The 25,955-nt window shown below is 44.6% G+C and overlaps 1 protein-coding gene across 1 annotated transcript in view; it reads right to left on the bottom strand.

Annotated features, from left to right (window-relative positions):
• Positions 1 to 1,566: 1,566 nt before the first annotated feature.
• The window catches only part of LOC307249346 (calmodulin-binding transcription activator 1-like), a gene marked incomplete at both ends in the record, with an annotated part of 53,030 nt that continues 28,641 nt past the window's right edge, over positions 1,567 to 25,955 (bottom strand). Inside the window, 18 exons of the mRNA XM_080026013.1 lie at positions 1,567 to 1,648; positions 1,832 to 1,903; positions 3,196 to 3,267; positions 3,359 to 3,504; positions 3,955 to 4,023; positions 4,157 to 4,403; positions 4,491 to 4,639; positions 5,364 to 5,902; positions 6,570 to 6,837; positions 6,934 to 7,012; positions 7,092 to 7,276; positions 7,810 to 7,961; positions 12,016 to 12,150; positions 14,288 to 14,414; positions 15,671 to 17,586; positions 19,060 to 19,213; positions 21,227 to 21,298; positions 24,348 to 24,483. Coding sequence (XP_079882139.1) covers positions 1,567 to 1,648; positions 1,832 to 1,903; positions 3,196 to 3,267; positions 3,359 to 3,504; positions 3,955 to 4,023; positions 4,157 to 4,403; positions 4,491 to 4,639; positions 5,364 to 5,902; positions 6,570 to 6,837; positions 6,934 to 7,012; positions 7,092 to 7,276; positions 7,810 to 7,961; positions 12,016 to 12,150; positions 14,288 to 14,414; positions 15,671 to 17,586; positions 19,060 to 19,213; positions 21,227 to 21,298; positions 24,348 to 24,483 — 4,600 coding nt within the window. The remainder of the gene's footprint in view (positions 1,649 to 1,831; positions 1,904 to 3,195; positions 3,268 to 3,358; positions 3,505 to 3,954; positions 4,024 to 4,156; positions 4,404 to 4,490; positions 4,640 to 5,363; positions 5,903 to 6,569; positions 6,838 to 6,933; positions 7,013 to 7,091; positions 7,277 to 7,809; positions 7,962 to 12,015; positions 12,151 to 14,287; positions 14,415 to 15,670; positions 17,587 to 19,059; positions 19,214 to 21,226; positions 21,299 to 24,347; positions 24,484 to 25,955) is intronic.

Raw genomic sequence — 25,955 nt, 5'->3', positions numbered from 1 at the left:
AAAAAAAAAAAAGCACAAAGTGTTAATGTTTTGTCTGAAAGATCATTGTTTCAGCTAACTTTGTTTTCCCACTTATAATTTCTAACATTAGATTTTTCAGTTGCATGCTTTTTAACAAAATGTTCTTTTCAGTAACACTTATACTGGATACTCTTTAAGTGAAGCAGTTAAAATCCTCTCACAGTCCATAGCCACTAACATGTTCTTTTTGCTGTTTCTTTGTTTTAAATCTCATGCACATTACTCAGTTTGTAATATCTACATTATTTACAAGCAATACAGCCATCCTGTGTACCCAGGTCTCTGTCTTTAGTTCTCATTATGGGAGTAAAATAATTTATAATCTTAAATACAGTCCTTTTATGAAAAAGTTTCAGGGTCCTCGTATCCCCTTACCTCGTCAGTTTATATACAGGAATATGCAATAGTCCAAAATATGGATTTGATCGCCCGTATGGGCTAATATGGGGACCAATGCCCTGTATAGGGGCAGGTATAGGACCCATGTCCTGTACAGAGCAAGCATAGAGACCTCTCAGAGTCAAGAAGAAGTCAAGGCAATGGTATGTGACTCTCTCCTCAAAACCCAAGTTAGGATTGAGAGGTTCACGCAAAGAACAAACTAACGGAGACATTTAACCATTGGAACATGTCATATTTTACCACACAAGGGGGGAAAACCAGTCTCAAGCTAAACCACTCTTGAGCCAATTAAATAAATAATTAGACCCTTAAATAAATAAAGTTTAAAAAAAAGCACCCAAAATAAGTCATTTGTCCTTACACAGTTCACATTACACAGGGCAAGGATAAGTTGATGAGGACGTAAGTGAGACACAACTACACACAGAAATACAAAAGAAACAACACTAAAGCAGTTTGGCAAGCATGCAGGAGCTCAAAGCTCAAACACATGCATTGAATTGAACAAACACGGACACACCACGTCAGGCGAGCAAAGTGCTGCCTTCTGAGAACGACTCCATACAAAGTCCATGTAACAAATTAAGACATCGTTATTCAGACCCCAACCCCTTATCCAACAATGCCCCTCTTACATTCAAGTGCAGTTCCTCCCCTTTTGATCGGGTGACTGATTAATAGGTTTGTAAGCCTGTGAGTCGGAGTGGTTGGTGGTATTGTGATATACTGAGTCAGCTGAATGATTTGCCACTATAGCTCTTTAGGATGATGGAGAGGAGGAATAAGCGAAAAAACCTTGCATGCAAATGCAACATAGAAGTGAGTTTTTTGGTTTATGTTTTCTTATTCTTTCATGGATCGCTGTTTGGATACAAAACGCAAAAAAAGGTTTTGTATGTTTTTCTGTATGTCAAAGTAGCCTTAAACTTGAGCCAGCTGTTCCTTGCCGGAGCCTTTCAGCACATCCAGTCGCTGCCATGAACGGCAGGATGTGGCGCTTCCTCTCGTCTGACTCGTAGACTTGCTCTTGCAAAGAAACATACCCATGAAGAGTGCAAAGAATGCCATGAGGTTAATGTGATGGCCTCCCAGTGAAACTGTGGAGGAGGATCAGTGCTGTGGGCAGAGCCAGGTCCCTGGGCTCTACCCAGCAGTCTGTCTGTCTGAGCTGCCATGATGGACACCTATCCTGTCCTCAGTCTGTCTGGGAAGAGTTTGTTTTTTCCTCGTGAGAGAAGAAGGGAGGGAGGGTGAGAGAGAATGGTGAGGGGGGGTGGGGGGGTAAGAGGGGGAAAAAAGGGAAAGGAGAAGGTGTTTGGAGAATGGAAAAGGAGAGGAGTTTTAGGGGGGCATTGAAGAAATGAAAAAGGAGGAGATGGACGGAAGGGAGGGTTTATAGATTTCTCACAGGCTGAGAGGGCTGTGTGTGGGGCCTGGCGGTGGGCTCTCACGACCCCTGGCCTTTCTCTGCTCGCTGGCCCTGAGGAAAAACCAAACACATGTTAGAGACACACTCAGAGAGAAAGTCATTTTGTGTGTGTGTGTGTGCGTGTGTGTGTGTGTGTGTAGCTGTGCATGTATTTGTGCTTTATAGCCAAAGGCCTATCTCAGAGCAGCAGGAAAAGATATTCAACAAACCCCCTGAAATTCCAGCCCCGGCACACACACACACACACACACACACACACACACACACACACACACACACACACACACACACACACACACACACACACACACACACACACACACACACACACACACACACACACACACACACACACACGCACTCCACCCTGTTATCCTCCCTACCCGTCAAGACACAAAAAAAGAGACTGGCAGGCCAAGCAAGACACTTTAAGTCCCTTAATGGTGTCAGTCAGAACATGCCCCCATGAAGACCAAATGCAAGAACCGCTTCTTTATCTATAGCCTCATTTCCACTGAGCGGTGCAGTTCGGTTTGGCTTGGCACGCATATATTTGCATGTCCACTGTCAAAAGTTGGGAAGGGTACCAAAATAAGCGAGCCAAGCCGCACTTTATTTTTGTCACTCTTTTGCTGGGGTCCCAAGCCGTCCCAAAGGGTAAAAAAAAAAAGGTCCATTCATTGGTCAACAGAATCATTTTGGTGTGAAAGATACACCATGTGTAGTCACCTCAGCTGAGTGAAGAGCCTTGTGTTTAGAAAAAAAAGTTGGCTTTGTTTATTTATGACAGTAGGACAGCTGTTCAACGGCTCTGACCCATAGACTGTATTCATTTTAACCACGGCTATTGCCCCCTACCAAGTAAGGTTACTGTCGGCAGTGGAAACGCAAGCTGGATCTAGGGTTCCCGTGCCGAACCAAACTGTGCTGCTCAGTGGAAACCAGGCATATCTGTCAATCATGCAGAAGTATTGGCATCATTCAGCAGTCCTCACAGGGAGACAGGGAGGTAGGGAGGGAGGCAAGAAGAGAGAGAGAGACAGAGAGACAGAGAGGTAAGGATGATAATCCCAGGATGTCCTCTCCCTCTACCTCCGCTGACATGCAAACAGGCATCTGCCACCGAAGAAAGAGAGGGAGAGAGAGAGAAAACTCACCCGTTTCAGAGGCCTATGGTCCATCAAGGGGCTTCACAGAACAGTAAAAACAACACCAACTATTAGCACCAATGTAGTGAGCGCATGTAGTGGGGCTGTGTGTGTGTGTGTGTGTGTGTGGGTAATGTGTATGGTTGTGTGTGGAGGGAGCATTGGAGGGGTGTGTGAAAGAGTCGTATGGCTCACCTGTGGCGGCATCGGAGCAGGAACCTCAGGATCTTGCGAGCAGCCTGGTTCTGTTTTTTCGTTAGTAGGCTGCTGTAGGCGAAGACACAGGAAAAACTTCAACACAATTATACCATTTGTGTGTGTGTGTGTGTGTGTGTGTGTGTGTGTGTGTGTGCAGTACCTGAGCGAGTGTCTGTAGGAGCGGTAGTATTGCTGGATGAGGACTGCTGCTCTACGACTTTGTTGGAACTTCCTCTGCTCGTGGAAACTTCGGAATCGACTCTGTATCAGGATGGCTGCCAGGGTCATCCTCTTATAAAGTGCATACTGAAAGAGAAGACAGCATCCATAATGTATCTCTGTAATGTTGAACCCTCACTACACAAGTTCAAAGACTGACTCAAGTGCGACTTAAACTTTCTACGATAATCAGAAGTCCTAATGTGGAGAACTTTGCTGCCTGCTTCCATAAAGAGGCACACCATGAATGCCACAAGTCAGCTTCATGGCCTACTTTCAGATTAATATTTAGAACCGTCAGAAAAGAAAAGTAATGCCGTTTAAGGAGAGAACAGTAGTACAGCATGTGAACAAGTAGTATACTGAAATCAACTGCAAAATTCACTTTCATTTGAGACCGAATGTATGAAGGGAAAACATCCATTAATGTTATTATTCCTGGATATCAAATTCAGTACCGCACTGCAGGTCAGCTTGGCATAATAGAAACTCGTTTTTTTAATGCCAGCTGTATGTTGCTGTCTGATGTTGACTTACCTGCTTGTATCTTTTATAGCAGCGTTGAATCACTGCTTCAATCTCTTTGCGTTGTTCCTGAATGGGACCCTGAGGGGAGCGACATTGAGATTCGATAAAAAACATCAAATACGTCCAATGGTTCAAAGCACTGACAAAATGCATCTGATTATTTGAAAACCTCCGGGGCACTTTTTCCAAGGGAGGGGATTGCCATGTATACCTTGTGTTTTCTGAAGGAGTGCAGAGCATGCCTGATGGTCTCATACAGCTCTGCCTGCTCTGCGTCAGTCATGGCCAGGCAGGACGAGTCACTTTTCAACCTCTCCTCCTTTATAGCTGCACGGAGGAAGGAGCTCCAGTCAAAGGGGAAGGACAGGGCTTGCTTAGCCTGAGGACACTGCTGATCCTCAGACCCTGAGAGAGAGTTGGCTTTGGGGCTAGGAGTCCGGGGATTAGGGTTTAGAAACCTGGAGAGAAAGAAAATTACATTTTTATTCCACTATGAAAGAGTCTGGCAAAGTCAACGTGGTCAATTCAGAAATGATTTGACTCACCTCTCCACCTCGCCGAGGTAACCAGACAGTAACCTGACGTCACTGCTGATCCCCACCCTACCGGACTCCGCTTCAGTCTCTAAAGCCTCCTGCTTAAGCCTGCCAGATGAAGCCTCCATGATGTGATCAGCTAGCATTGTAATGTCCATCTGCAAGAAACGCAGAGCAGCCATTGCTTACACCTTTTATAACACTTGCTGCACTTCTAATTAAAGAAGAACCTTTAATTATGACACTTAACTCTATGTACCTAATGTTTTAAGAGAAGGACTGCTTCCAAATGTAAGCGTAAAGGTGGGCATGTGAAAAATGAATGTTTTTCTTCTGCACATAACCTGTACGATGTTCCATAGTCTTGTCCAAAACAACAGATCTTCTATCCCCTTAATATGAGCCCCCTCTCTCAGGTAATCTATTCCTATTATGAAATGTTTAACCAGTTAGGACTACATTATTGTTCTAGCCTGATTATTATGTTTTCCCTTTTTCCATTTCCTTTAAGGGCACTTGATCATCTGTGTGTCTGCTTGTGTGGGAGTAATGATGATGCTCTTACACCAGATGCCCTTCTTATCATGACACATTAAATAAACCCAAAGTTTAAATACAGCGTAGAATGTAAAATCCATTATCTGTTTATCCTGTTTTCAAGGGAGTTTTCCCTTATTCACACTGAGGGTAAAAGTTTGGGGAGAGTTGTTTTCATAGTTTTTTTAATGTATTGTTTCATGAATTTCATCACAAACATGGCACGCCAGCAAACAAGCATTACACTGTATATGTGTATACATTGTCCACTACAGGCAGTTTATACATTTCAATTTTGGTTAAAGAACAAGTTCCAAGCTGAACCTATCAATGGGCTACACCTACCTGCAGGTCCTCTGAGTTATCCTGATAGGTCAGCAGCTCCGTCTCCTCTCCCCTATCAGACAGCACTCTTTGGCGCAGATGAATGGCCAGTCGTTCTTTTCCTAGAATCCTGCGGGCTAGGCTGCGCTGGCCCAGAGTCTGTCTCAGACTCCACCTGGAGCCCCCTCCAGACCCCCCTATCCTGGCCTGCAGGTGGGAGAATGGAGCGCTGGGGGGCTGAGGCCGGTCGGGGCTGGAGCTGGCAGGAGGTGCATTGGGACAGCTGAGGTTGGAGGGTTGAGGTTGCAGGGCGTTGGGGAGGAGAGCGCGCTGAGGGCTAGGACTGGGCGAGTGTGACGAGTTGAGGAGAGAGGGGACTGTGTTGCTGCCAGGGGATGAGTTGGCTAACTGTTGCTGTGTGTCTGGGTTGGGTTTGAGTCTCTTGGCTGGGGGCGGGCCTCCCTGCTCTCCCGGGGTTCCCTGTTGGGCTCTGTGTCCGGTTTGGCTCCAGCTCTGGGTCTGGTTGTCTGGCTGGCTCTCTGCCCTGGTTCTCCTCAGCTCTGGGTAAACAAAGATGGTGGAAAATAAGAGAAAGTCTACAAATGACATCGATTGGTACAATGCTGGATATGCTAACACATTAAAGGTTCAACATAAACAGAAAAACAATCGTATATTCTTCCCTTTAGCATAGAAATAGCTTACAATAGTTATCATTTACAGTTTTCAATTTCTAACTGTCCACTGAGAGGTGTGTGGATTATCCCGACTAACTGGAAAGACATCAGGGCTGGGCATTGGCAAGGACTTTACGATAAGCATCACAATACATGGGTCACGATATATCAAGATATATTGGTGCATATTATGATATATTGCAATATTCCACATAGTTCACTGAAAATGAAAAAACAGAACAACCTGTTTCAAACTTGCATTTTTTCCGTCAAAATATCCATTTATAGAGCTGACCAAACGATACAGATATCATGAAAATAATTTTTTTCTAGGATAGCCCTAAAAAACTTTTCTTTCAAGGGGTTTTGAGAATTTTAAAGGAATAGTTTGACATTTTGCAGAATACACTTATTTGAATTCACACCCAGAGCTAGAAAAGGAGATTGATGCCACAGGTTAATTTAGTTTAGCAGAAAGACAGCTTGAAACAGCCTGGCACAATTTGAAGGATTTTTGATTTTGCGTGGGTCAGAAAGCAGAGTTTCCCACCTGCGTTAGGGTTTGGGGTAGGGCTGTTGCTTATTCCGCTGGTCTGTGACTCTCCTCTCCACCTGTCCATCCAAGTGTCAGCAGGCTGGCCCTGAGCTTGAGGAGTCTGTTGCAGCTGCTCTAGGAGCTCAGCCAATCGAGTGTGGCCCCGGGATCGGGCAATGTTAAGCGGCAGGCGTCCCAGCGAATCAGGAATAGCCAGAGCTCTTGGGTCCCACTGATAAAGTACAAGTGCTGCCTCAGTATGGCCCAGTGCGCACGCCCACATCTGAAGAGGCCAATGGAAAACACAGATCACACGGATGCAATGGATAGAAAGACTAAATACACTCAAAAACACCGTTAGAATATATTGATCACTCACCAGTGGAGTGCAGGAGAAGTGGTCTACGTTGAGAGGATCCACCTCCAGCTCCAGGTCAATACTGTCGGCATGCTTCGTGCTGCAAGACAACAAAAGTGAAATAACCGGAACACAGTCAGTGTGTTCAAAATGGTGTGTCGTATTACTGTGTCACTCACCGCCAGCGAATGAGTGTCTGAATGAGCCCTGCATAGCCCTGAGCAGCAGCCAGATGCAGTAAGGTCATTCCTCTGGAGTTCTTGCTGTGGACGAGCTGATTGGATGAAGCCCAGCACGGTTGAGACATCATCTTCTCGCAGACCACCACCACACGACCCTCGAAAGAACCCTGATCCGGAGAAATCTGGAAGAGCAAAGAACAAGATGGCGGAATGACTTAAGAGTTTCCAGAAATTGTATGTACGGCATTTTTATGTCAAAACAGTGTTCATAGGGGGCGCCCTGAGCTCAGTTGGTAGGGCGTCCCCCCCCCGGGCCGGGCCCAGCAGCAGACCCGGGTTCGATTGCAGCCCGCGGTCGTTCGCTACATGTCACTCCCCATTTCACCTCTGTCTCTACACTATCAATAAAGCATGAAAAATGCCAAAAAATATCTAAAAAAAAAAAATAAAAAAAAAAGTATTCAGAGATGTCGCAAAGGTTGGTTATCCCACTAAAAAGGCCTGATCTTCTGTAAGAGTGTTAACCATGTGACAATAATCATGCTACTGACTCTATCACAGTTTTAAACACTTGCTTGAATTTAATTTTCATTATTTAAACCATGTCTGTGTGGTTTCATGCTGTTAACCAGTTCTGCTCACTTGATACTGATACAGATTTGTATAGCTGAAAAGGAAATTTGACCCCATACTAAATCACTTGTTTCTGCCTCACTTGAGATTGCTGATCCGTGGCTCCTCCTCCTCCCTCCACTCGGCTGCCCTTGGTTGCCATGGTTTCTGAGCTGGGGTTCTGATTGGTTATCTCAGCCATCCTCTGTTCCATTTGCTCCAGACGCTCCAAGATGGACATCCTGAACTGTGTATCTACAGAGGTAAATGTGGGACACACACAGCTGTAAGCACTTGCTAGTTGGTGGTTGCACTTGAACAAATGGATATTGCCTTTCGGTAAATCCTATTTAGAGAGGCTTAAAGAGACACGCATTTTTTTTTTGATGAAGCTCAATACTGGAATAAAAACCAAGATTGAAATCCAATAAATCCCATTACCAACAAAGGGAACTTAGGAACCAAGTCAAATGTGTGTTTGTCAGTATGTGTGCGTGAGAGACAATGTATCTAACAACAAAAGTAGTTTTTGCGTGTGGCCGTGTGTGAATGTGACCCTTTGTCTCAGTCAGTGCTGCTGCAGTTTTGCTGCAGTGCACATTATGTCATCCCACCTGCTGCTCTCTCACTCAGTCTCTCTGTTTTTCTCTCCTCTCATTTCACTCCTATTTTTCTTCCTGCTGCATGCAGCATGCAAACTGAGCTGAAAGGGTGGAGCCATGAGAGTGACAGAGTAGGCCAAGGCTCCACCCTCTCCACTGATCCACCAATCAGGAGAGGAGCAGAGTCTTAATGGGCATACAGCTTCTTTGGATACAGAGAAAAAAACACTCCACTAGTTCAGCTGCTAAACACATAAGAAGCAGCTGTCTTCACCCATCATCCCTCCAAACACAAATACATATGTCCAAAACAAGGAAAAGTATAGTAGATCTTTGGTCACATACAAAGCACAAAACAGAAGAGGATGATAGAGAGGACTAATGGGGATTGGTTATCTGTCTATGAGGATATTTTCTGTGCTCAATTATAATAAACAAATGAATTGATACAATACATTTTAAATATAATTATACAGTGGACGAATATTCAATAACATTATGCAATTAAATAGGGATGAAACAGTCATTCAATTACCATCCTTAATTGACCGTCCTTAATGACAACTAATTATTGAATTTGAAATATGTTTGGCTTTCAAACAGGCTTTCACTTTTATTAATTCCTTAATCTACCTGCCACTATTCATCACGTCAATAGCATGCAATCATATCTTTACTAATAGTTTTTCAGCCACATCATTTAAATGCAAATTTAATACAATGTTTAAAAACTGTTTTTGAGTGTACAAATTAAATGTACACTCAATTGATTAAATATAATTGAGTATTGAGGAGATTTTGAAGTATTCTGGAGACACAATCCATCTTCTATTAAGGGCATAGTTTATTATGGATCCCTTATTGTGTCAGCTATGTCACGTCAACTGCTTTTGAATGTTTGTGTGGTATAGCTTCTTGTAGTTGTACTGGGTACCTGTGGATTTTACTGACTAGCGTTGGACTATTTCTGTTCTGTTGACTTTTATCCACCCCATTATGCTTTGTTTCCATGGTTTCTTCTCCACTAAACAAGCCTCTGCACAGCGTCTCACCACAGACCAACCACAGCACAGTCTGAAGTGACATCACCAAACTCTCATAATAACCCATGATTGCACTGCAAACCTCAATTTATTTCAATGAGACAAATGTGTGTTTCTAAGGGTAACAAGAATCAGTGGTGTTACATTGCTTTTCATTTAAAATCAAATCAAATTATTGGTAAAGTTCCTAATGTTGATTTTTCTATCGAACATTCATTTTTAAAGTGAACAGCTTTCAAAATATTTTTGTTACACGCACATTAATAGTTAGGTATTCAAATTTATTTGAAATTAATTTTACTTAAACCGATACTGTTTCTCTGGCAAAGTGAATTGGAAAATGATTCATCAGATAAACACACACTTTTGGCCATGATATACAGAAAGAAACTGTTAAAAGTAGCCTCGTTCACATCTTAAAATGTAAACATCTAGAACAGAGTATACAACCACTACAATGTCCACATGGCTGTGCCTATAGGCCTGTTATTATCTGGGCCTCTACAGGAGCCACATTAGCCTTCCATTGTCTGTTGATTTTAGTGGCGCTGTCCAATTCTGGTGGTGCTGAAACTGGACCAATAAGACTAAACTAGCTCCAAAACATCAGGTCTGCAACGCAAGTAATCGAACGGGCTCTCCTGTGGCTTTCAGTTCAAATATCTAGCGTGCAAACAACGTGAGGACTTTTGGAATCGTCCCTTTGTCTGAAACCGACGAAGGCTTGGCTCCACATGGAACACAAATGTAAAAGTAGTTTAAGGCTTCACAGCGATGCAATCGAAAATTGAGACAAAAGGCACATGTATGTCCATCTACAGCAAGCAACATCAAGAAAACAAAACAAACAAACAAAATCCACAGAAGAAACTTAACGCAGAGCGCTACAAACAAGACAGACCTGAACGCCAAAGAAAGAGCGCGCTTTGAAGTTATCATCAGCTTACAATCAAAAAAAGCGAACGAACCCAAACAGCAAGTCTCTACCTGCTGCTCTCTTTGTTCCCGCGTCTGCTCAACCCCGTTAGTTTGAAGTGTGCGACTCACACATTGCTACTCCGACCGAGCAAAACACAGCTAAGAGCAGAGAGAGAGAGCGAGAGAGAGAAAAAGAGAGGGAGAGAGAGAGAGAGAGAGAAAGAAAGAGAGAGAGAGAGAGAGAGAGAGAGAGAGAGAGAGAGAGAGAGAGAGAGAGAGAGAGAGAGAGAGAGAGAGAGAGAGAGAGAGAGAGAGAGCGAGAGGGAGAGAGTCCACGTTGTGTCTGGGAGCTCAGACACGCTTCAAATCGGCCCGCCAGACCCGGAGCTGCAGGAGGCTCGATCGTCATTCGGTGCAACAATAGACTGCACGCAAACTACATCCGAACAACAACAACAACTGCATGAGGCATTTGCTTAACATGATTTATGTCCATCTCCCCCAACCCACCCACCCCCGGCCAGCGAGCTAATTAGATGAACATTGGAGCCTACACAAAGGAGCAGCGCCAAGATAATTAGAGACATCCAGGTCACGGGCATCATCGTTTAAAGTCAAAGGCAGAGTATAGCGTCTGTAAGGCTGTACAACACGCTGCCAAATTGGTGCCCAACATTTTGACTGTCAGGTAGACGCGATTGTGCCGAGAAGTCCTTGCCCTTCACTCCGGCAAACAGCTGTGACTGTGGAGAGCCGCATTGCCGCACTGCGCAACGCAGAGACGGGGGCGAACACAGAGTAACCCAGGACATGCCTCGCTGAGGAGAGCCGTGTGTTTCTGTACTGCAACTGCATCAGGAGATACATCTGCACACACACACACACACACACACACACACACACACACACACACACACACACACACACACACACACACACACACACACACACACACACACACGCACGCACGCACACGCACACACACACACACACACACACACACACACAATCCCCATATTTACAGCCAATCCCCCAGATCTGACAAGAACATTTATTTGTCCTCTAACATGTGTTTTAATTTGATTTAGGACCATTGAAAGAACCTCTTCTGCCCTAGCAAAATAATTGCATTGGTTTTCTCTCACACATGTAAACAATGACTTCCACACCAATGGATTGTGTCAAAACAAGACAAACACTAAAGGCTTTATGAATGAGGAGAGTGAAGGGGCCAGGTACAGAAATAACACTCTCTTTCATTGAAGAGGTGTCAAAACTCTTGCGCAATGACAGCCTCTCTCTCTCTCTCACACACACACACACACACACACACACACACACACACACACACACACACACACACACACACACACCAACAGGTATTCTCAAAGTTTTTCAGCTGAACAAAAATGAAGGAGACAGCAAGGGTTAAATTCCGTACAAAAAGTAAGGTAAGGTAATAAAATAGGTAAATAATAGGAAAAGGATATATTGTGTATCCTCACTTGGGGTTTAACTTTTCTGGCTAGGAGCACACAGTGCAAATTGTTAAAAAGAAAAAATCACACACAATTTTTCGCTATATTGCATTTTCTATTGATGCACTCAACACTCCAGGCGCACAATGAAGCAGTTATATACTGTACAAGTCTCATTTTGTTTAGAGTGTATGCTCTTTATTGAGTACATAATACCAACAAAAACTTAAGTGTTTTGCTCGAAAAAAACACAAATGAATGCTCTCACCATCAAGGGACAGCCAGTCATGCTGAGAAGATGGCAGGGCAGGAAGGTCACGTGCCTTGTACTCAAACACCACAGAAGAAGAGATGACCTCACCACCCATGGCTACCTGCAGCATCACCAGCCCTGTGTCATGCGCTGAGAATAGACACCACGTAAGTGATCAGTGAGAAGATAGATATACAGTATATCTCCTGTCAAAGCATTATGTCAGTGCAGTAGCCTTGGTTGAAGGAGAAGTAAGTGATATGGTCCTTTTAGCTAACTTCCTGTCAGTGACTGCAGTAAGCGGCCCCCTCCCTCGTCCCTACATCACCACCACATGAACGCACAGCCATCTTCATCAGATAGTGCCGCAATGGAGAGCAGCGAGTCATTGTTCACGGTCACATAGACCCGCCCCTTAATAGCGCTCTTTCCCCTGATTGGATAACAAAAAAAACGAGCGGGATACTCAAAATTGTATCTGGCAATTACTGCAAAGCAGAATGACTGGGAGACTTGTGTTATGAACTGTGCATACTGTTTAAGTCAGGGGTGTCAAACTCTGGCCCGCGGGCCAAATATGACCCGTTTCAATATTTAATATGGCCCGCGAACCAATTTGGCAATTCCATTAAATTAGGCCCGCAATTTTTTTTAAGCCATGAATTGATTAACTTGCATTGAAGAAAAGATGTCAGTTTTCTAATGGCTGTAAAATGTGGCTAAATAGCATGCTAATATTGATGATTGATTGTGTCAAGTGTCTAAGGATGAATGCTAACATTATCTGGTTTCTAACTTTTGCCTGATGTTACAATATAGCTCACTAGCTAACGTTAGATAGTCGCTGATAGCCCACCCCTTTAGTTTCCAATGGTGGCTTTGCATTTCATTACCAATGAAAAGTGTCATAAATAGTTAACACTGGTGCTGGGTCATGATTCCTATAAAAAATTAAATATATAAAAACTTGATATGTTTTGAATGTGCAGAAAGTTTTGAAGAATCCAAGAGAAAACATATTGTGGCTCAATCCAGAATTCCTGAGAGCATTACTGCATTATAGTCCTTTATAATTGTTTCACCAGGAACCTGAATGTTGTCTTTTCCTTTACAAAAATAAAGACATTTCCACAATAAATTGACGCAGAAATGGCACAGAAAACTGAAACAGAAAAATCCACCAGAATACAGGAAATTAAGTGTTTGACGCACAAACATTTCTGGGGGAGCACCCCCATACCACCCACCTATAATTTGTCCCCCAAAATATGTAAACAAAACCTAGCCTATGCCCCTGTATGTACGCAGGTTATAAACCTAGATATGTTGTTTGGTTTTTGGATTAAAAAGAAGGCATGTCAGTAAGCAACATGTCTGGCCCTTAGTGTGATTTTCATGTCGTAATTCGTATAATTAGTATAGAGTGATTTAACATGTATATTAACAAACAAATCACTTACTTCTCCTTTAACTGGGGATGCCGCGGTGTGGACATTTTTTCCATCAGGCAATTAATTCATGACAAGAGCAGTGTTACCGCTTAAGATTAAAGAAAAGGCAGTAAAAGATTTCAAGAAAAGACACTGGTCGGCTCTGAAGATGTGCTTACTTTGATCTTTTGCTTTAGATCTTTAGATCCTCCCCTTCATTTTTGAACAAAACGAATACTTAATGTTTGGATTCTCTGGTGGAGATTTCACTGCAGCGGGCCACGTTTTGTCAGCTTCACTCTTGTGGTGGACTTTGAGGTGTGTATGCATCGGTGTTGCAAGGTCATTTTATTGTTTTCAATTGTTTTCTAAGTGTTGATAACTTCTTTTACAAATTATCTTTTTATTTTCTACCGCTGATACGCAAAAATAAACCAAACAGCTTTCATGTCTATTAAAAAAAGAGCCAAAAACACAGTTTGGCTGGTGGGCAAGTTATGCAAGTAGTATGTGCCTCAACACCGACTTCCGCCATTATGCATATGAAGGTCTAGTATTTATTTTGCCTGCCAGAGATTTTCCACTGATCACACTAGATGGATGTGACTCACGCATCACTCACCATAACATCCCAAAACTAAGCAGAACTGTTCATTTGCGTGCCCACCAGACAGTGTCTTATCTTCTTGTATAAAAGGGACTGCTCCTATCTCCTGATAACGGGCTGCCGCCAGCATTGTTAGACTCTTTGTTTGAATGCTGAACAAAAACGTTTGAGCTAGAAACAGCTTATTAGAATTTTAATTAAAAATAAATAAAGGAAAGTGTTTTTGTGTGTGCATTCCCAGGTGTGTTACCTGGGCAGTAGCAGCGTAGCACCCCGGGCTGGATGAGGGCAGCAGGGACACTGATGTGGTCAAAGAGACAGCTGTATTCACTGCTCGACTCCAACCATGGACCTGTGATCAGCACTTTCACTCCGCCCTGTGTCACACAAACAAGAGTCTGATATCGAAAGTGTTGTTTTTTTTTATTTGCACAAAAAACTGCTTTCAATTGTAAGTTTAAAACATAGTTACCTAAGAGAAATGAGGCTCTGTGCTAGAATAAGCCATACCACTGCATGCATAGCTACTATAGTTTCTTAATAATTTATGTTTGGTATAGTGTGTGTGTGTGTGTGTGTGTGTGTGTGTGTGTGTGTGTGTGTGTGTGTGTGTGTGTGAGAGAGAGTGGATCTCCTAAAAGACTCCATAACATACTTCAGAGAGACAGTGGCCTACATTTACATTTTTTTAGTGTTTACATCTAAACTGGTAGATATTATAACTTGATTCAAGCATCATTTTCAAAGTGTTAACTGTTTTATAAATGACAAATATGTGAGTCTGGAACGCATGGTAGCAGCCCCTAGAGGCTGGGCTGCTCCTTACATCCAAGTGGAACAAAGTTGTTTGAACCATCTGAATGATACCACGCCATATGTTATTTTCGAGTGCAGCCAAAAATACAACATAAACAACATATTGTCCTCCAAATATGTCAAGTCAGTATTCATGCTTAAAAAATGTCAATCTCTAAAGCTATTTAGCAACATTTGGTTGGTTTTTCATGTTTTTGGAGTGCTCCTTTTATGTTCATTCTAAATATTAAGCTATTTAGCTAATTTATTTAGTATTTGGAAGAAAACAGTTTTTTTCAATTAACTCAAAACTGTGAAAACGTGTATGATGTAAAATAGATGATTGTGGAAGAAAGAAGCTGAACAACTTGAGCTGAATATATGCACACGCTGGAGAAATGGTTCCTAAATATTTAATATATACTTAATATTTATTAAAAACATAGAAAATCCACTAATTGCGTCAACCACCTTTGGAAAGTTAATGTGTCTTGAAAACGATGGTGGCCAGACGCTGTGTTTCATCATAACTCAATGACAGAACTCTTGCCTTGGACATAATAAGTGGTAGGCCTCATGGGCAAATTAATGAAGCCACCCAGGGGAAACAGTGTAATACTGAAATTTCATCAAAATCCAATCAGCTGAGTCCTTGGATATTCCTTAATGACCACACAGCCAGGCCGGCGGTCTTAGCATGAGTGTGATTTCACTGTTTAACATCAGTACAAGCCACCGTCAATCATGGCTTGGTGCTGGCTGTGGAAGGGGGCTGATTTTCCTGCAGGGAACAATGATGAATAAATAATGAATGATAATCATGTTAGGGTTTACTAACCTCTGGATAAGACCACTCTGGGGAGTAGTCTGTCACGCTAAACAGCCTCCCAGTCTCTTGTAGCAGTCCCAGTGCTCCCTGCTCTACCTCGGAGCCCTGCAGGTGGCCCTCTCCCGTGCCCTGCTCCTCTCCTGCCGCCCCCTCCTGGGGCATGAGCACCCCGGAGACCGCTGCAGCCACCCCACCCCCAGACCCTTCAACTGATATGAAGTCATTGATGAGATCAGAGAACTGGCTTCCAAAAGACGCCTCAAAGCCTTCCAGACTGATGGCCGCTCCTGCCCCTGCAGTCGTAGCGGACACCCCGCCCACACCTTGCTGGGGGAGAGGAGAGCTGTAGAGCGCCCCCTCCATGCTGGCACCAGCAGCTATAGAGTGAGGACTGGCCACTGCTGAACTGTTGGCCCCTGACAAGCTCACACCGTTACAGAGAATCTCATTTTCCCCTCCTCCTCTATCTCCTCCACCACCAGTCCCCCCACCCTCCTCTCCTCCTCCGCTGTCATCTGTGGGTTGCAGGTAGTGTTCGGTGTCGACACTCGTATAGGCCTCGTGAGGATCCCCGGGCTTGAGTATTAACTTGGCTCCGTTCTGGGAAGCCTTGTTGTCCAAGCCCCCGACCACCTCTTGATGTCTCCTGCTGCCTGACTGGTCGGTGGTGGACGTGTCCTGTGGTGTGAGAGAAAAAGAGCCCGCTACTGCCGCTGCTCCTTGTCCGTTCCTGCCACACAGGCCCTGCTGGTCGGGGCTGGCTTGGTGTGTGAGGTGAGGATGCGGGTCCCCGTTGGTGACTGGAGAGTCTGTTGGCACCGTGGGCAGGCCTATGTAAGCCTGGGCCTCGCCTGACTCCTGGCTCGCCTCGGTGCCGTTTGAGGGCTGGCTGGTCTGCGGGGAAGCCTGGAGGAAGAGGCTGGGCGAGGGGTGGTGCGTCTGCTGGGTCAGATTTGGGACGCAGGCTGATGACATCACAGCGCTGAAGTCCATCTGCTCCAGGGTGGTGCTGGGGCTGAGGCCTGTCCCCTCTCCCACGTAGCTACTGCTCTGAGCGGCCAGCGGCTGCTCCAGCGGGGCGCTTTCCGTCTTGATGTTGTTGACGAGGGCCGGGTTGTAGATGAAGCTATTGGAGGAACAGTTGAGCGCCCCCTCATCGCCGTTACACCCCTCGGCCTTCCCTCCGCCTCCTCCGTACGTCTGGCCCTGCTTGGGATTGTTGAGGAAGCAGTCGGGGTCAAAGGTCATGGTGGTCTCAGGGAGGGTGACTCCTCCTGTGCCAGTGTCCAGGGAGCTGGACAGCACCAGCTCTCCTCCCTCCCCTAAGCCGATGCCACCGGGAAACGATGCAAACCTCTGGTTGTCGGGGCCGACGGCCAATAGGATGCCGGTGGCGGTGCTCTCGTGGGCGGCGGCCAGCAGGTGGGTGTGTCCTGCAGAGTACACAGAGTCCCCTGTCAGCGTGGTGACCTCAGACATGAAGACAGCGGTGCTCTGGGACAGGCCGGCCCCCATGGCCAGCGCCGGGCTGTCGGCCATGTCGCTGGCGATGGACAGCGGGGAGCTCTGGGTGGTGTCGGGGACCTCCACCTGGTGTGTGGAGGTAGAGGACGACACCTCCATGCTGCTCTGTGGCAGGAGGGAGGCTTTGGTGATCCTGCCATTCCTCCTCTCCCCTCCTCTGCTGCGGCCCCCTCCCCCGCCCCCTCCCCCTCCCCCTCCAGGACTGGGCTCCGTCTGGCCCTCTGACACGTCGCTGTTCTGGACCTCGCTGCCATCTGCTTCCTCTGCTCTCTGGCCCGCCGCTGTGCCGGTGGTGCTGCCCGCTGCAGCTCCACCTCCTGTCGCGGCCCCAGACTCCTGCTTGGATGAGATGATGCGCTGCTTGACACTGGAACACTTTTGATGCAGGCTGCTCCCAGCACCTGACAGAAGAGACAGTTAAAAAAGAAAGATTTAAGAAAGCAGCATTTGAGGCGATTCATTTAGTTTTCACCTCTAGTTTTAATTTTTAAAAATAATGTAGCAGTTGTAGCGTTTCTTCATATACATTTGACAGTATGTAATAGCGCCCTCCAGTGTTCAGAATGTACACTGAATAAGAACATAAACACTGATGACGCTGCTTGGAGAGTTCAAAAACATAAAATACAATGTGCAAAATGTTCCATTTGCTTCTTCTGCCAGACATTGCTATTTTAACATCTGAGGGTATTTCCAGTTTCTAAATGAGATGTCTTTGTTTAGCTGATTAGTTTTGTTAGTGAAATAACCTATATCAAACAGTTTAAGTGTCAGATGCCTAATGCCCATTAAACCCCCTATAATCACATAAGGTTCAAGTCAGTGATCAAAATAGAGGAGCTGGGAGAGGAAAAAGGTAACAGCTGTTTTCTGCTTGCAAATTGGGGCATGTAGACGAGCAAGAGGGAATATAGGATTCAGTGGGGAGAGTGTGAATTGAGGTACTGTGTTAGTCAACACGCCTTATTTTTGGGCAGCTGTCCTTATTTGCCCTTCCAAAGCTGATCAAAAGATGGTATGAGATTGAGGAAGAGTATGCGTGTGTGTCTGTATGTGTATTCACATGTACTGTGTACCAGAATTATCTTCTCCCTGATGCTCATTTATGAATAATACATGCTGGATATTTTGGGAACCTCTGTCTTTTTGCCTCTATCCCTCCGTTTCTTGGTTGAAAATGTGCATCCGCCTCTAGGTGGCAGCATGGTGCTGACTGTCGAAACCACAGAAAACAAAACAAAAATATCTAAATCTCTATAAAGCCTGGCTGAATGGTGTGCTTTTTAAAGAGCGAATAATATATCACTATATTTTTAGGAGTGGTGACAGAAAGGACGAGATGCACCAAATCCTCATTCATCAATTTCTACATATAAATAGGGATACTGTCAATGTGTGAACACACCTTTCCAGTTTGAATTTTGGCGTAGCAATTTAAATTTAACCTGAAGCAACAAATCACTGAGAGGTTTGCGCTAAATAATTAAAATATTTTTTTTCTGACATTTTTACATAATCTCCCTGGAACTACTGAAATCATCTGTTGTCTCATATGATAAGAGCTGGCACAGCTCAAGACTGTGTTCCATTCTGCTGCCAAGTTGTTTACAAAACCTACAAGAAAGCCAGGAAACCAAATGATCTGTGTTTTTAGATTTACTACACTGCTTTCCTACAGATTCATTTTGTGACTTGGCTAGGGGGAAAGTCATCACCTTTTTCATCATTACTGCACTATGACGAGTGATATTGTTATTGACCCAATGTGACCCAGTCATAGCCCCAGGTTTAGGACAAGTGTGATGGCTGAAACATGAGCGTTCAAAGTGTAGGAGGGAGGTGAGAGCTGCCATGTTGGTTAAGCTCACACTCACACATGGGTTTGAGTTGTCCAATGAGCTCCTCCTTGCTCCACTTGGCCCACTCCTTCCTGTCTGTGTTGATGGAGCAGAGGACGGGACCGCATGGCTTCCCGCTATCGTCCACTGCCGGTACATTCAGGTAGTGCACCAGCACGATGTCTGGGTTCTAGAGCACAGAGACAAACGCAAAGAGACATGCATGCACACTGCGTTAGTTCAACATGGCTTGTATTCATTAATTCATTGTCATTTTTCTCTTAGCGGCATACTGGAGGGAGAGAATATAATGATGGAGTCTATTTACAGAGGCAGGGGAAATGGAGAAGGAAAGCGGGAGAAAACGTGGAGGTCAGGCAGAAGGTCGGACATAGCGTGTCGGATAAGATTCTCTCACCTGCCCATAAAAGATTAAGCAGCTCAGGCCCACTCATCACTCTCTCTAACCCTGCAGAGGCTGTGGATAAGTCTACATGTGTGCGCGTGATGAGTATATAGAGAGTAGGGTAGAGAGCCTGTTCAGTGTAGTTCTCACTATACTGTAGGGCACCCGCAGACCTATGGAATTTCTACCCCATGAATGATTCAACAAGTGCCTTCACATGCATCTCTGTGTGCGTGTGTTTGTGTGTGTGTGTGTGTGTGTGTGTGTGTGTGTGTGTGTGTGTGTGTGTGTGTGTGTGTGTGTGTGTGTGTGTGTGTGTGTGTGTGTAAGAGGCAAGTGCGAGGAGAAGCTCCTCTTGATGAAAGATTCAGTAGACAGACTCAGGTGAGGGGGAGGACCTGCTGAGGTGGAACACTTTTCTCTCCAAAAGAGGATGGCACAGTGGGCTGCTACAGCACCACACTGTGCAATGCAACAGACTGATTTATGATCATATTCACCGATGTGTTTTGATATGTGAGCAAAGAGCAGAAAATGGCACTTTACAGATAAAGCAAGTAGAATTTCCCTTTATAATTTCCCTCCGCGGGAAGCTAACCAGCTGGGCATGCTGAAAGGGGAAACGTATTGGGTAAGGGCACATTCAATTTACAGCCGTTGCCTGGAACGTCCTTGTAAATTTCATGTGACAAAATTATGCAGGGAATTCTGGCAAAGAATACATAAATATGTAGGCATTTCCATATTTTATATGAACATCACTGGGTATTCAATATTTCCTTAGAGGTGAACAGAGAGAGATGGGGAGAGGGGCAGTGTAAATGTATGCGGACACGTTTAAGATTCATCATGTAACCTGTCGTCTGAAGATGATGATGTCCTGGTGACCATCTCCTGCATGGCCAATAGAGGTGTGTGTGTGTGTGTGTGTGTGTGTGTGTGTGTGTGTGTGTGTGTGTGTGTGTGTGTGTGTGTGTGTGTGTGTGTGTGTGCTCGCGTGCTCAATCTGCTGCTTTCTGCCGTATTTCCCTTGACCAATAGAGTGAGTCCAGCATCTCTATAGAAAACAATATCATTTTATACATAAAGGATAACTGTGCATGTGAGCACTTTGTGTGAGTTTGTTTGTAGCTCCAGGGTGTTTTCATGGAGAGGACCTCATGGGGAGTATTGCCATGAGTCCTTGATGGTTGCTATAAATATGGAGAGTCAGGGTTCGCTAGCACACTGTGTTCAGCAAGCACCAATCAAAGTCTGTGCAAAGAAATGTTATTACTACTCTGTACTGACCTTAATCATTATACAACACCCATTGGGGCCCGGCATCTATTTAAGGTATATTCTAGTTGTCTCACTTTGGTGTAGGACAAACTACATCCAGTTTTATTATGACCCCCAGCTTTGTGTAGTATTTTTATTTTCTTTTTTTAACCATGGTCTGCCTCATTAATTCAGAAGAGGAGGATGTTTACGGCTGTTTTATGGTTTAGCTTAGTGTTTTGTTTTGAAAATATAACGGGCAGTTTAGCAGATGGAACTTTGTGTAAAACTAATAATATACCATATATTTTGTGGTTGTCAAGCGTTTGTGTAGCATAGTAAACAAAGCCTTAAAAAGAGGTGGAATACATGTTAAAAGATTGGTCATAATAAGAGACGGAAAAGACCTGGGATAAAAAAGCTATGCCGCTACAAATACCTGGGGACAAATTATCATCACACTGTCGAAACCCTGTTTTGCGTGTGTGTAGAAATGTGTCAGAATTAGGCAAGGTGGGGAAAGGGGGACGGCCTTACCTGCAGCAGCCAATAGCATCTACGATGGAAGGTGGGGATGATGGAGGAGTGGACGTAGCAGCCATACAGACACTAGAGAGAGGAGAGGAAAGGAGAGGAGATTGCGGGGGGAGAGGGGAGGGGGGTCCACGGGAAAAGAAAAAGGGGAGGAAGCAAGACAAAAAGTGAAAACGGAGAAAGGGAGGAGAGGACAGCAAGTGAGAGAACAGGAGAGGAGATCTCAGGTTATACCCACTTAACTAAAGCTAAACAGCAAACATACCGTATGTGTTGTTGTTTTCTTCCTAACGTCTTTTTTTTCTTAAAACCATCAATCTGATGTTGACAATTAGAGCACAAGAGATTGGCGAAATTCACTGCCTCAGCAAGACTAGACACAGCCCACTTGGAATTCACAAACAGTCACAACGTTGTCAAGCTCACAGACACTGCAAAAGAGATCAGTAACAGTGACGAGGAGCGAGAAGAGGAGTAGAGAGCGGGGAAGGCAGGGAGCGAAAGTGGCGTGTCAAGGTGGACAAGATGAAGACTCCATCCAGCAGAGGATGCTTATGTGCATACAAAATACTAGTGCATACCTGTGTGACAGTGCGAAAAATAGGCCCGATGCAAGACTGCAGAGGAACAACTTGTCAAAATAAAAAGTGTACAGTATGTATTTGGGTGTGTTGTGAAGTGTTGGGTAATGTTCTTTTGACACCTTAAAGTTGAAGTACACTAAACTGTTTTGCTACAAAGCCTTTTTGTTCATTGAGTAAGCTAAACGTATCAAATGTAATGTAATTAGGATTGCAAAGGGGTGGAAAGTTTCCGGTAAATTTCCGGAAACTTTCCACGGGAACTTCCGCTCGGGAATTTTGGGAATATTCAAAATTATAGGAATTAACTAAATGGCGGTAATTTAAATGATTTTTATTTTTTTTATATATATATATTTTCCCCAACTATATTTAAAATCACAGTTTAAGCCTCTGTAAACCTGGTCTAGTAAAAATCAATATATTGCGCGCCCTTAGCTCAGTTGGTAGGGTGTCCCCCCCCCCCTTTTTTTTTAAACAGCAGGAAAATTCTTTTATTTATTCAAATATTTTTTCTTAAACTTCTAGTAACAAAAGTGGAGCCTCAGAAACACAAACAGAATAAAGTTCCCACACACACAGAGCGGTCAGCGAAGGCAACACAAGTCACAACAACTTAAAACATTTCAATAACTAACATTTCAATAACTAAAGTCACACAAACTAAATTAAAGGTGTAGTCAGTGACTCTGGAGAATGCCCGATGTCAAAATCACTTTGTCAAAATCAGTGAATATCTCCTCACGATCCGCTACCTGCCTGTACTGTTTGAAATTCCCGTTTATTCTTGTTTATTCCCGTTAATTCCCGTTAATTCCCAAAATTTCCGTTAATTCCCATAAATTCCCGTTAATTCCAATGGAAAGTTTCCAACTTTGAAAATTCCCCGAATTTTGCAACCCTAAATGTAATGAATGGCAACCAGAGCCTAATGAGACACATACCAAAGCTTCATATTTAAATAAGTAAACGTCTCATCAAAGACAAACCAAACAAGACAAAGTGTCTGACCAAGCATTCAGGCTTTTTCCTGACCGTTTTTCATGTCACGTGCTTTAAAACATGGCGGTCGATACTCAGAGGGTATATTGAGGTTCTTAATGAAGTGTGTGTGTTTGTGGTGTTTGACAGGGAGAGGATGAAACGATGACAGAAAAGCCTTCTATCAAGGTCATCACAGCCAGTTTTTTTTTCCGCATGCAATAAAATCAAGGATCACACACATACACACACACACGCACACACACACACACACACACACACACACACACACACACACACACACACACACACACACACACACACACACACACACACACACACACACACACACACGGCGCCTTGAGAGAAATATAAATTGGATGTGTTTAAAGACAAAATTGTACACAGAAACACAAATACCCAGCAATCAGGTTGTATATAATCAACACTTACAACTTTCACACACTAGCGCACACTCCTATTTTCTCGCCATTTTGCCTCTTCTCAGAAGTAGCCCGCCCTCTATTTAAAGTGCGCTTTGCCAAAGGCAGAGTGCATTTCCATATATTTCCATTCGATATGAGGAGGCTCTCCATCCAGGGTTATGTTTTTCTCTGCCGCTTCCTGCCTCTCCCCATCCCTCTTCTCTCCCTGTGCTCATCTCAATGCTCCGCTCCTTTCCCTGGCTCCCGTCCCCCTGCTCTACACACTGCTAGCTGGGGGGGTCCTGGGAAAGACGTGACACACAAACAATTACTGAGCAACTACCAGTGAGAGAAATACTTGCCTTTGCGTAATGCTTGCGTGTGTCTGTGTATGAGTGTATGCCGTTCGTGCACGATTGCAGCGAAAATAAATGCGTGTGAGATGAATGTCAATGTGAGTGTGGGGTTGTAAATAATAGAGGTGCAGATGGGAATACTTGATCTCAATTATTCCCTCTACCTCTGTGTGTCTCTTTCGCCCGTCTCTTGCTCACTTTTAATGCAAAACTATTGAGCCCTCTGCAAACATCCACGCGCCTCGCTCACTGTCTCTCCTTCACTCTCCCTTCTACCTCATTCTTTCTGTTTTCTGACACATGCGTGCTCACTCCTCTCACCTCTTGGTATATTCCTGCTGAATAATCAATTTCTGAGCTGGCTGATGTGACTCAAACACACGCACGCACGCACACACGCACACACACACACACACACACACGCACAGACGCTGCCTTGAGACTGGATCGATACCCCTCTCTGTTCTGCTGAAGGAGGCATTGACATCATTCCTGGCCTCGGGCCAAACACACACTCTTATCCTTCAGAAAGAGAGAGAGGGAGACAGAGAGAGGAAGGGGGACAGCAGGGAGGGAAAGAGGGGGCACCACTCGCTCTCGAGTAAAACGTTGGCCTGTAGCTGCAGCATGTGTGTGTGTGTGTGTTTGTGTGTACGTTTGGTACTACTACACGTATGTGTGTCCTCCAAGTGAAGGAGAGTAAGTTAAAGACTGGAAATGAAAGCACACTCAGCGCTCTGAGCCTGATCATCGAGCTGTTTTCTCCAGTGCATCCTCTCACCTCTACTCCCTGGACCTTGAGCTTCATGTGATCCTCTCGGGTGGTCTTCCCATCTTTCCTCTTCTTCCAGCAGTAGCCATCTTTCCTGTACTTCACCTTCTTACGGTTGTAGAGGATCATAGAGCCATTCTGAGGCCTGATGGAAGGCAGATTGCACAGTGAGCAAGACAGACAGACAGATACACACTCACACACACACACACACACACACACACACACACACACACACACACACACACACACACAAACACACACAAACACACAGTGTTGCATTATGTTGATTATACTAGATAAATGTTGTGCACAGTGGGAACCCTTTTTAAAACTGACAGCCATTTAACTCCATGAAGTATTTTTAATTTTTTTTAAGGATTTTCATTTTTTTGGACAGCATAGCTAGTGTGTGTGTGCTCACCATTGTTACATGAATGGTACAAATCTAAAAGTTGTCTCTCAAAAGTACACGCATAGCGACACGCCATTTGACTCTGTGGAAACAGACTTTCATGCTGGAATTGTAATCTGTCAAAACATTCACCGAAAAACACATTCTGGGTCTGCACGGTGACAGCATTGTTACTCTCCCCAAAGTCAAGTTAACCGCCCCTCCCCTATTATATGTAGACTCACACTCCTACGTGTTAATATTTCAGTAAGTCGATTTATCAGCACAGCGGGAACATTGGCCTCTAAGCTTCCATTCTCTTTAAACCTGGCGGGATACACATGCATGCACACAAACACACGCGTATACGCAACCCGAGCACTACATGTACAAAGACAGAGATGCGGCGACGATACCAGGGATGGCAGGACCTACTGCCGTGTGTTCTTTGGGCTCAATGTCAAACCTGCTGATCGGCAAATCAATCATTACACTTCTAAAACGTTAAGGACAGGTGTGTGTGCTGCTGGTGTCCGCGCGTGTGTAGGTGGAGGAAAAATGCTTCTCTGCCTTATCTCGTGACAACAGAAAGAGAACAGGCCCGTTAACAATCAATAAACTAACACGTACTCACAAGTGCTCACTCTCGTGCGCACGTACGTACGCACGCACACGCACGCACACACACACACACACACACACACACACACGCACGCACGCACGCACGCACACACACACACACACACACACACACACACACACACACACACACACACACACACAAACATTTACACCTCTCCTCTCCTTTCCCTGCCTCCTCTCTCTTCTCCATCAACCTCCTGTCTTTCTCCCTCTTATCCTAGTATCTCTTCATTTTCTCTTTACTGCTCTTCAGTCTCTCCATTCTCCACTCCTCTACACCCATTTTCTCCTCTTGTCAATTGCTTCTTCTCCTATCCTAACCTCTGTTTCTCCTCTCCTCTCCCCTATGCCAGGATTTGATGTGGACACATGTGTATGCACTGAGATGATTGCAATTTGCTCAGAACACTGTGTGTAGTGAAATTGAATTTACTTTGAGCTGATTTTCTTTGACACCTTAAATCTGTTCTGTTTGGGGGTGAGCCTGCCAGTTTCTTGGCGGAGTGGAGACCCCCACCCTCCGATCAAAGCCGAGTTTAGTCTCCGTCTCGAGCAGTGTGAGTCATCTCGGGAGCTGCTGA

The sequence above is a fragment of the Ammodytes marinus genome, assembly GCF_949987685.1.
Source record: "Ammodytes marinus genome assembly, chromosome: 4".
NCBI lineage: Eukaryota > Metazoa > Chordata > Actinopteri > Uranoscopiformes > Ammodytidae > Ammodytes > Ammodytes marinus.
This window is presented reverse-complemented; position numbering and strand designations above follow the sequence as displayed.